At 40.4% G+C, this 12,021-nt stretch overlaps 1 protein-coding gene across 1 annotated transcript in view; it reads left to right on the forward strand.

Moving 5' to 3' along the window:
- The window catches only part of CUBN (cubilin), a 1,111,275-nt gene that overhangs the window by 448,167 nt on the left and 651,087 nt on the right, over positions 1-12,021 (forward strand). Inside the window, exon 29 of the mRNA XM_069211549.1 lies at positions 10,053-10,234. Within this exon, the coding sequence (XP_069067650.1) occupies positions 10,053-10,234 (182 nt within the window). The remainder of the gene's footprint in view (positions 1-10,052; positions 10,235-12,021) is intronic.

A 12,021-nucleotide genomic window follows, 5' to 3' on the forward strand; every position in this document is an offset into this window, starting at 1 on the left:
GGTAAGGGTGGCTGGAGTCTCGCTGACAGCCACTATTTCCTATGTTGTTATTGACGCGGGTGGAGTTTCTTGGTGGAGATGGAGGGACTAGTGCAGTCTCTCCCCTACGGGACTTCGAACATCAAAATCGGGCAGGTAGACCACCAAGCCAGAGGACTGGTTTTCAGTTGGAAAACCAAAGGCGGGGTTGTTACCCCCAAGATCTAAATCAGGCCCTTAGCCTTTTGTAATGAAGTGTACATGGTTTTCATTAACCCAGAAGCAAAATGGCTTTCAAATAAGAGAGTAATCACCCTGCTAGTTGTTATCCACTGGAAGGTCTAATTGAACTTGCAGGAATAAAATGTGCTCCAAACCATTTTGAGAGGGGTGTGAGAAAAAATAATAAACAGGCTGTAAAAGGCAGTTTGCAGCAGACTATTTTGATGTGAATTTTCCCTTAAAGTTAGTGTATTTTCTGGTAGCTTCCCTGAAATAGTTGAAAGAGTTCCAAAACGGAAATAGTTGAAACCTTATACATACGAGGGTATAATTTTTCAACTGCTTTGTCTGAAACTCTGTTCTGGAGCGCCTAACCTTTTAGTCTGAGGAAATTCCCAATGGGAAGAGCAGAGACAGACTTGCCAGTTCCAGACTCAGACAGCCAACGCGATGCTTTTTAATTCATTGCAGACTCCCAGTCATTGCAGAGCGACTTTCGGATTGCAGAGCAAATCCTGTTCAATCTTCTTTGACAAATATATATCACATTCTTACTTTTTTAGCATCCTGGCAATTTTGTAAATGCATGAACAGATGAGTGTGACTGAGTCACAATAAATTATTTTAGTGTGGGAACATGGGGCATACAGCGGTGTTTTTGATCTTTCTATATACAGGCTTTGAAGTGCCCTTGTAGGCGCTATGTCAAATTTCTGCAATCTGATTTATGTGCCCAGTGGAACACAGAAACACTTCCATGAGCTCTCTGGGATGTTTCGCAATGTTGAATTGTTTTAGGGTTCCACAGAGTGTTGGGTGTCCTGTTGCATAATGATGCTGACAGACCGGGGCTGGATCAAAGGGTAGACATTTTGTAGCGCACTTTAACCTACTACACGGCAGACACAATCAAGCATTTGCAATGCAATAGGTCTTGCACATTTATAACAAGTTAATTGTAATCTTTTGACAACAGCGCCCACGTACAAAACAAAACAGTGGAAACTGAGAAAAGACGGCTTAACAAAATAAAATAAATTAGCTTTAAAAAAAAAGTTGCAATTTTGTTTGTCCTGCTGGGCACATTTTTGCCAGTCATAAGCCTTCTCTTTGCGGGGCACTGGAAGTTAGAACAAAATACTACCTCGATTATGTCGGGAGCAGGGGACGGGTACTAATTAAATTGAAATCAATTAGTGCTTGATCCCTGCTCCACTCAGAAGAAGTGATGTCAGACGTGCCTTGACAAATTACGAGGCTGTAAAGAAGAGTGCCACGCAAGTCAACAAATGGTGAGCGACAGGCGGGCTTCAAGCCCTTTAATGAACACAACAGTGTCTCGCATGCGAGATGCATGCGCCTGCAGGCTCGACCCTAAAGGTCACAGCCTGAACTTATACGTATTATAATTACCCATAAAAGGAATGATTGTTGTTCTAGGCCGAATTTTATTCATTTTGTACAGTGTGTATATTATTATGATGAATTTATAGAGCATTGTTTTTAAGGGATTTGTCTACTGAAGTAAACTACTTATGATATACACATAAAAGGCATTTTTTCAATCTTAGAAAAAGTCTGGAAACATTTAATGGACAGTGGTCTGGAAAGAATCCTCTAACAGTGGCCCAGGGTTCTTTCCTTGGAGATATGGCGTGTCTTGCGGGTGTATTTAAATAATCAGCCATCTGTAAACTGCACAATAATTGTATTAGTCTCAATAGGTATATCTTTTTTGACCAACTCTAGTAAGGATGAAACCAGGTCATCCCCAGCGAGCCAGGATTGACCAATGATTTTGATTGTTAGCACAGAAATGTGGATGTTTTTATGTTGGCATAGTACTGTCCCTCCGAAAACCACATGAACTTAGTGGATTGCAAAGGGTCTTATTACAAGAATCCCTTTAAGGGTCTTTCAGCTGTGCTGGCAGGATGGCCCAGTGGGCTAAATGTTCTACTTTGAAGTGCAGTGATATCGACATCACATGTTCCAGTCCCAGCTAGGAAAATACAGGCTTTAATCATCTTGAGGTTGCCCAACTCAGCTGTATGAACTTGCATCATAGTTACACCTGTTGTTAACATCAGAAGTGCTATCTTATAAGAATTTATATTTTATTACAACCATAACAAGAAAAAGGCAGAGGTGAGAGGTCACACATTAGCAGCCCAACCGGAGAGTGACCATATCATTATTTTACTTGTGTGCCCAAAGTACAAGTTAATACTGGATCTTTGCGTTGCTTCATTAGTGTGCAAAATCATGTGTATGGCACGTATCACTGTGCTGTCATTTGCATGCATTGCTGCATAGTGACAAGTTTAGGGAAGTGGTGTGCTTTTTGTGGGAATACTGGAAGATTTCTATTATAACATAAAACGACTTACGAACAATGAAAGGAACTCTGGAATGTTCTCATGTACTCGGTTTTTGTCACATGTTAGGCCTATCTGCACTGCTCTGAGAAGCTCCAACGAGAGCTAAACATATTAGGGACCGCTCTTTTTTCAGATGGAATGGATGAAAATTTATCAATTTGCATTTTTTTGTCCAGGATGTTTTTTGTATAAGCCGCTTGGTTGTTTGACATTGGAAGTGTTTTACCAACCCCAAATACCAATATCTGAGCTAGAAAATGTATATCAGCTAGTAACTTAGTATGTAGCTTGTGGGCAAGCAATCTGGTTTATTTTGAATATTCTTCATCAAAATGGATAGCCTAGATGGCCCTAATTTTTAGTGGCCCAGAAAAAGTGGGATCATTTGCAAACTGTGTATGCACGCCATCTTAGTATTGTAAATTTTGCAGTGATACCAATGAAAAATCTTTGCTAAACACATTTTTCAGGAAACACCTGGCAACATTTTCAGAAGCAAAACTGGTTTTAATTAGGAACATTGTACAGGATGTTTTTTTGCATAAGTCACGTGGTTGTTTGGCATTGGGAGTGTTTTACCAAGTCGAGATACCAAGATCTGAGCTAGAAAATGCATTTAGGCTAGTAACTTAGTATGTAGCTGGGGGGCAAGAAGCAATCTGTTTTATTTGAGATATTCTGCATTAAATTGGTAACCTAGATGGTCCTCATTTTGTGTGGCACAGAAAAATTGGGATAATTTGCTGTGTATGCACGCCAACGTAGTATTGTAAATTTTGCAGTGATACCAATACACATTTTTTGCTAAACACATTTTTCAAGAAACTCCTGGCAACATTTTCAGAAGCAAAACCTGTTTTAATTAGAAACATTGTACAGAAACATCGCACACAAATCAGGTTTGATAATTCTGTCTCTGCAGGGTATCCTTTATTGTAAGCTTAAAAGATCAGGATTATGTGATCATTTTGCTCTGGGGAAAACTGCAATTCAATATTACTGCATGGTAAAACTGTCCAACCTGTACAGTTTGTACAAGCCAACAACATGGGTTTCTTTGAAGTGATGACCCAACCAACCTGTCTCCTCAGTCCCTCTTGGTCCCAACACATGGAGTTCCCAGATGTTGTCATGTTTCACTTCTTTAATGCAAACATATTAAATGGGATACAAACAGCATCCCAACTTTCTAGAAATCACACAGACATTATTTTCAGCCTTAAGATCACAGATCACCGATCAATCTATCAATCAAGCACTTATAGAGTGTGGCAAATCACTCATGAGGGTCTTGAGGTGCTGGAGCTTTATGCTGCTGTGTGGAGGTATGATCATTCGAACATCCATGTCTTTAGATCTCTTCTGAATTGCTTGAGTGACAGTGCTGTCCTGAGGTTCAGGAGGAGGTTACTCCAAGTCTTGGCTGCCGGGTGCAAAAAGAGGCATCCTCCGCAGTTGGCTCAATGGATCTGTGGGGTGTCTGCAAGGGATAGGGAAGCTGATCGGAGGTTGGTGGAAGCACAGGCGTTTGTTGATGTATGCTGGTCCTTTGTTGTGCAGGGCCTTCTAGGCATGGGTCAGCATCTGGAACTGGCATCTCTTCTGAATTGGAAGCCAGTGTAGTTTCTTGAGATGGGGTGTGATGTGGGTCCTACTGGGGAGGTTGAGTATGAGTCTTGCTGCTGTATTGTTTGGAGTCTCTTCAGGAGGTGTGCAGTGATTCCTATGTAGAGGCTGTTTCCGTAGTCTAGTCTGCTGATGATGAGGGTCTGCGTGACTTTCTGGTGGTTGCTGGGAGCCACCTGAAGATCTTGCAGAGCATGCAAAGGTTGTGGAAGCAGGCAGATGAGACTGCGTCGACTGGTTTCTTCATGGATTGCTTGCTAACCAGGATGATGCCGAGGTTGTGGGCATGGTGTGTTGGGGCAGGCGGTGTGCTGAGCTCCACGGGTCACCACATGTCAGTCCATAGTGAGGTGTTGTTCCCAAAGAGGAGGACTTCATTTTTTTCAGTGTTGAGTTTGAGACAGTTGTCTGTCATCCAGTCCACTGCGTTCATCATGCATCTGTGGAAATAAGGTTTTGTGGTGGAGGGATCTTCAGATATTGAGAAGGTGAGCTGTGTGTTATTGAAGATGATGTTGAGTGCCTGTGATCTGACAGTGACAGCCAAGGGGGTCATGTAGGTGTTGAAGAGTGTCGGGCTGAGTGGCAATCCTTGGGGGACTCCACAGATGATCTTCTTTGGCTCTGAGGTGAATGATGATAAACAGATCCTTTGGGTTCTGCCATGATGCCAAGAAATGGAAATGTCCACTAGAAATTCATTTTCTTTTTATTCATTCTTCTGGCTTTCTATATTAAACATATGAAGTCCCTGTAAGACACTCTGTTTGCTTTTAATGCAATGTATTGAAATCTGTTCTGACAATAGACAGTCATTTCCAAAATCTAAAGAACCTCTTTTAGATGCCCTCAACTTAAATCATGTCTTTTGAATTGTCAGTGACCCAATGAGCACTAACAATGCTGTGTTTAAACACACAAGAAGTTATTCCTATCAAGGAAACTAAACTGATCTCTAGCAATATCTTATTTGCAAATTAACCATCAATGATACCACCCTAGTGTCCCTCAGCCAAAGGTAAAACTACTGGCATTCTAATTCTTCTCAGTGCCCAGAGTGAAGACTTCGGTGAAATACAGTTTTGGTTAACATCACCCTCTTCAAGAATCTGTACATTTACAATGCAGAAATAAATTACTACCATGTACTATAGCGACTACAGAAAATCCCACATTTTGTCACAGAACAAAGACATCTATATTCTCAGTAACCAATAATGAAAATAAAATATTAATTTCCTGTGGGAGTCAAAAGCCAATGTAAAATGTTATTAGTCATTCAGAAAAGCATTCCAAGAATAATACTAGCCCTAAAGAATATTGACACAAGCCATAGGGCTCACCTTTTAGTGTTTGTGAAGTAAATGGTGTATATTAACAAACGCAATTTGTCAGAGTAGGTGAAAAGCTTTTCCCAGTCTTAGGTAAGAATCTTGGAATATGCAGCTCTCTAATAAAGCTGCTTTCTAATTTTAATACAAAAACACTTTTGGCCTAGTGTTCATTTTTATAGACTTTGGTCTTGAGGATCTTTGTTTTTGCAGTTCTAGGTGAATATGAAATTAGTGCATGCCGTTCACTCAATCCAGAGGCAGAATGAGAAGGGGCAAATAAACCTTTGAGGTACAATTTACCAGGCTGGAATAATCTACTGCTTTCAGTTCGATCATATGGGAATTGGTGAAGAGGGAGAATAAACTGTGACTGCGAGAGACCACACAGGATATTGATTTATAGAGTGACAGTGGAAAATATCACTAATATTATTATGGCAGACTAGCTAACTATTTACCTAATTTGCAAATAAAAGTTTAATCCTTACTCATGCACGTTATCATCAAAAAGACACACATACAGACAGAATTTAAATAATGTGTAATTTTACTATAGTTCATTTTAATTAATTTTACTTTTTAATTCCTATTTCTGCACGATTGCACGTGCAGACTCTTCACAAAAATAGAAAGTAATTAAAAACTTCATTTAAACACAAAAAGTACTATAAACTCTTGCACCAAAACAGACATGTTGTTTAATAGGCACAGTCACAATCATTGGGTTGCAATCAACATTTTAAGGGTGTGTTGTCAAAGATGTCCTCAGCGCACTCTTCTGTACATTTTAGGTCGAGCCTAGGCAGCGTGCATGCACTGTCTGCAAGACATGCTGTTTTCAGTCTATGGGCTTTAACCACACCCACTATTGCCATTTAGTCTCTGCTGTGCTTGTCTTAAATGCTTCCTTTTTATTGGTGCATTTATCTAAATGTCTCTCCTTTGTATTCTTAGTTCCTTCCCAGGCGATTTTACAAAGCAAACATTTTTGTTGGCCAACATACTACTTTCACGCATCCTCCTGTTACAGATTTTGATGGCCCGTCCTCCCCACTGGGCATTACACTCTTCATGTTTTTTTTGGTTGTCCATAGGAATGTGTTCACACCACACCAGTGAAAACACACCAAAGGTTTCATGCTTCATTTGTGATGGTGCTTTGTTTTTAGATATCTCTCTCTAACTCTCTCTCTCTACCGCTACCTCTCGCTCTCTACCTCTAATTTTCTCTCTCTACTCTCTCTCTCTACCACTCTCTCTCTCTACCTCTACCTCTCTCTCTCTAACTTTCTCTGCCTCTACCTCAGTCTCTCTCCCTACCTCTCTCTCTACCGCTACCTTTCTCTTTACATTTCACTGTACCTTTACCCCTCTCTCTACCTCACTCTCTCTAGCCCCCTCTCTCTACCCTTCTCTCTCTACCTCTACACCTTTCTCTACATCTACCCTTCTTTCTCCCTACCGCTACCCCCCTCTCTCTACCACTCTCTCCCTACATCTACAGCTCTACCTCTCTCACTACCTCTCTACCACTACCTCTCTCATCCTGTACCTCTCCCTCTACCCCTCTACCTTTAAGCCTCTACTTCTCTACAACTATACCTCTCTCTACCTCTATTCCTCTCTCTCTACCTCTCTCTCTCTACCTCTACCCCTCTTTCTCTACCTCTATGAGTCTTTCTAGCTCTCTCTACGTCTACTCCTCTCTCTACCACTACCCCCACTTTCTCTACCCCTCGCTCTCTCTCTACCTCTCTCTCCCTCTCTCTCTCTCTCCCTCTCTCTCTCTCTACCTTTACCTCTTTACCACTCTACCTCTACCTCCCTGTACCTCTACCTCTCTACCTCCCTCTACCTCTATCTACTTTTACCTCCCTACCTCTCTATCTCTGCACCTCTACCTCTCTTTACCTCTACATCTCTTTACCTCTACCTCTACCCCTCTCTCTCTACCTCTCTCTCTATCTCTGCCCCCTCTCTCTACCTCTCTACATCTATCTCTCTCTCTCTCAACCTCTGTCCCTCTCTCTCTACCTCTACCTCTACACCTGTACCTCTCTATACCTCTCCTTCTCTGCACCTCTCTCCCAACCTCTCTCTCTATCTCTCACACTACCTCTCTCTCTATCTCTACGTCTCTATCTACCTCCCTCTACCTCTCTACTTCTACCTCTACCTCTCTACCTCTACCTCTCTACCTCTGCCTCCCACTACCTCTCTCTCTACCTCGAAATGTCTACCTTGCTACACCTCTCTACACCTCTACCTCTTTCTCTACTTCTACCCCCTCTTTCTCTACCTCTACCCCTCTCTCTCTACCTCTACCTCCACCCCTCTCTCTCTACCCTCTCTCTCTCCACCTCTACCCCTCTCTTTCTACCTCTACCCTCTCTCTCTATCTCTACCTCTCTACCTCTTTATCTCTACACCTCTACCCCTCTATCTCTACGTTTCTACACCTCTATCCCTCTCTCTCTACTTCTTCCTCTCTACCTCTATGCCTATCTACACTCCTACCCCTCTACCTCTCTGAACCTCTCCCCCCACCCCCTGGCGCTTACTGATTCTGACACAACAGGCAGTATGTCATTCACAAAGCACATTGGTTGTCTAATGCAGGGAGCTGGCCAAGGCCCTGATCACAGCCCCCAACCATCGTTTAATATCTTCGATGCATCTGAGTATGGCTTCATGAACATATCTAGGTGTGTTTTTCACTTGTAGTGGCAATGCGAGATGCTGAACAATAACACAATAGAAACGCAAAAGTAGTGTATTCACATCCAAAATGCGAGACCTATTGGCTATTCCAATGCTTATTATTGAATGTGAGTGTTGCACATCTCTCATATGACATGTACACATGTAGTACTGTGTTTGTTGCTAAACCTACATTTGTGTATATCTCACTGAATACACTGTTGTCTCTATAGGAAGGTACTTTGAACACTTACTCACTTGCACAGATGATTTCTTATTGTCTCATTAACTTGTTTTTATTATATCTGCTGGTCGACTTTTCTTTGAGAACAGAAGTTTTGTCAGACTTAAGTCTGCCACAAAACCCAGAACTGAGATTATTTATTTTTGCTTAAGCATGGCATGGGGTGAGAGGTAGGAGGGAGAGGTGCCTCAGTGAATGTTCATCTGTAAATGATTGCTGCTCATGCAGGTTATTTGTGAGGTGACACTAGCCAGCACATCTAAATTTTGAATTGTGTTATTTTGTTTTGAGTAGGTTTACTGTTCCTTGCTAGCAACAGATGTGGTCATGCTTAGCCAATAGCATGTGTTTTACCATAGAAGCCATAGACACTGTTTATGATTTGTAGCAAAGTATTTTATAGGGCTTTGTCTCTTGAAAGACCTCATTCTCGCTGCTCATCCCGGTTATCAGTGGGGTTCGAAGGACTTAGGGCCTGGCTTAGATATTGACAGACGGGTTACTCCTTCACAACGGTGACTGATATCAGACCACCGAATTCTAAATCCCACAGGACACAATGGATTTAGATTATGGCCAATTATCTACTTTCATCACAGCAAAGAGATTACAAGGACAAGTAAGATGCAGTGTCAGATTCACAAAAGAAATCTTACTTAGTTGGGAGTAAATTTCTGACCCCCATGGATTTCCGAAAATATTCTCCTTCTAGTTGTGAGAATCTGAAACTGTTGCAAATTGCCAACCATAATTTGAGACTTTTCTACATTTCTTATTATCCTCAAATAAACATTTATGCATGCATAAATGTGCTTCACAAGTGTGTTTGCCATTGCTAACTTTCTTTTTTCTCAACCAAGAAAAAAATTCCCTATGCAGAAACCCATTCCTCTGCAAAATATCCAGGTTTGGGCTGAGATCTTTCAGTATTCACACCCTCCAAACAGATTTACATTGTGAATGTAAAAATTAAGTTTGTTGGGATGTTAACAGTGGTTTATTGAATCACTGCCATCCCTTAAACAAACTTAAAACAGTTAACCTTACTTTTTAAATGATGCACCGTTTTCAACTGCATTAAAAAAAGTATACCTTATTTAAATACGATCACAGATATGGTGGTCTGCTTATCACCGCTGCCCTCTCTTTTTACCACGGTATCCAATCGTTGTGAGTTGTAATTGTGACCTACCTCATGAATATTGATGAGGGAGGATGGGTTGGGACCAATCCTTTCTTAGAATTTCGTGAGCTAACCTATTAGCAAATACATTGGTTTGCCAAATTATTTTCTATTTGCAGAATTATGTTGCACAACTTGCAATACATTTTGGGAAATGGAAATTTCATATATCGGACCCCAAATCTACAAGTTCTGAAGAATTGAAGTTATGTCCCTCCAATTCCTTGCCATCCATATTATTTTGACTAATAGTGACACTATGTACCTTGCATGTGCTCTACACTTGTTTTGTTGAGGGAATAGTCTAATTTGGACCTATAATTGTAGATAACTGAGTGTTTTATGATAGGATGCGACTGATAAAGTGAACTCTTTTTCAACAGGTTGTGGTGGAGATCTCTCTGGGCCCACTGGAGCCTTCAATAGTCCAGGCTACCCCTACAATTATCCTGCTAATAAAGAGTGCCTCTGGAACATAAACACTGCACCAGGCAGTAGCATCCAGATCACCATTTTGGAATTCAATGTCGAGTATCACTCTGGCTGTGAATATGATGTCCTGGAGGTATGAATTCTTCTTTGTAGAACTTTAAGCCATAAATGTCCATTACTCTACCAGCACACACAAGCTATTAAGAGCAGGGCTTAATAGAAATTATAAGTTAATATATGAAAAACGTGAAATATCCAAGAATTAGATCACTTGTATGAATTCTGAGCTGGTAATTATGTGGCTGAAAAGACTAAATCACAATCCTACATTCTAGTTAGTGAAACTTAGTCGTTTAGGGTTCAGTGTCTGGAAAATACACAGAAATGTAATTAATATTAAATATCCAGTCATATAATATAGCAGTAGTATGCTGTCATTTGCAGATATGTATTACGCAATGTGTATAATGAAGGAAAAATATATTAAAAGGTGCAGTGAAAATGAAATTTTAATATGAGACCTAAGGTACTAAAAACATTTGTAAAAGTCCTATAAATGCAACAATAATAACATTACAAATGGCAGTAATGTTAGTAAAGGAAGATCACCTGTTACACTAAGCGAAAAGGATGAGTTTCACAAATGTTACAAAAACAGGCCTTGTCTGCAGAAGAGTAAAACATCATGATGCTGCCCCAATGCTTCCAACCTACTTAAGTCTAAAAACAGAGCTCCTAAAGAGTTGAGATTGACTGTGTAGCACACCAGCGCAGAGTGTCAATCACAAGTCTTAAGGCCTTTGTTATCACAGTTCAGATTGTAGTAACAGCGTTCTGAGCCGGTAGGGCCTCGTCAGTCGTGGCTGTGGCATTTTTGTGCAGACTGCACAGTCACATCAATAGCATTCAGGAAGTATATCCCCGCCACCCCCATTTGTGAGATTGTTCATGTCCTTACTTGAGGCATGCATTAGTTACTTTACTTCTTACTTGATCTGGAATTTTAACAGTCCACAATTGATTCTTTTTGAATTCATGTAACATGGATTCAATAAAGTGAGCATCCTTAGAACAGGTATGAATAAGTGCTTTTGTGCTGAAATGAAGAGAGATTTTCTCAAGAAAATGTTTGTTCTGGTCGTGAAAATATGTAAAGTATGTATTTACTCTTCTTTGCTAAGGATTTCTTGCAGAAAAACATTTGTAGCTGAAAACACTACCTTCGTCATGGTGATATCTATTGGCCAGATATGTCTTAAGAACGGAGTGTCTACCTCCTAAATTGACCATGGATCTATGTTTACTGTCTTAAATGTGTGATTTGTTTCACCCCTGAACAAATGAGATACATTGGGCAAGCTGGGAATTTGCCATATGTTTGCCCTTTCATTTCGTAACATGCAAGTTTGTTGAATCAGTTACAAAACCAGCATTGTGTAAAGTGAAGCAAGGGTGTGGTGGAGTAAGTGTGGGTGACACTTCATCACACCACAAGTATACTTCTGTAAACCATATTGCATACCCTAACATGTCTGCCAGTATATTATAGAGGCAATACTGCCAAAGAGTGACGTGTATGAATGAATGAATAAATGAATGAAGCAATTTCTAAAGTGTTACAGTTGCTCCAAGGAGCGTCCCAACATTGACATGTTGTTGTACTCTGAATTAGATAGAAACAGGGATTGCAAATCTTTTTCAAGTAATTTGTATTTGATATTCTTCAGACAACATCAATAGTGTCCATGAACAGAGATATAATATTATTCTTCATTACACACCCACTCATCAACACACTACGAAGAACAATATTCATAATTTACAAGATTCTCCGACAGATAAAACTCACAGATAAACACATATACAAAATGCAGGTGTATAGTTCATAAACCTCAGGACACTATCTTATATTCTTAAGAT

This window comes from Pleurodeles waltl, chromosome 10, assembly GCF_031143425.1.
Source record: "Pleurodeles waltl isolate 20211129_DDA chromosome 10, aPleWal1.hap1.20221129, whole genome shotgun sequence".
Taxonomy (NCBI): Eukaryota; Metazoa; Chordata; class Amphibia; order Caudata; family Salamandridae; genus Pleurodeles; species Pleurodeles waltl.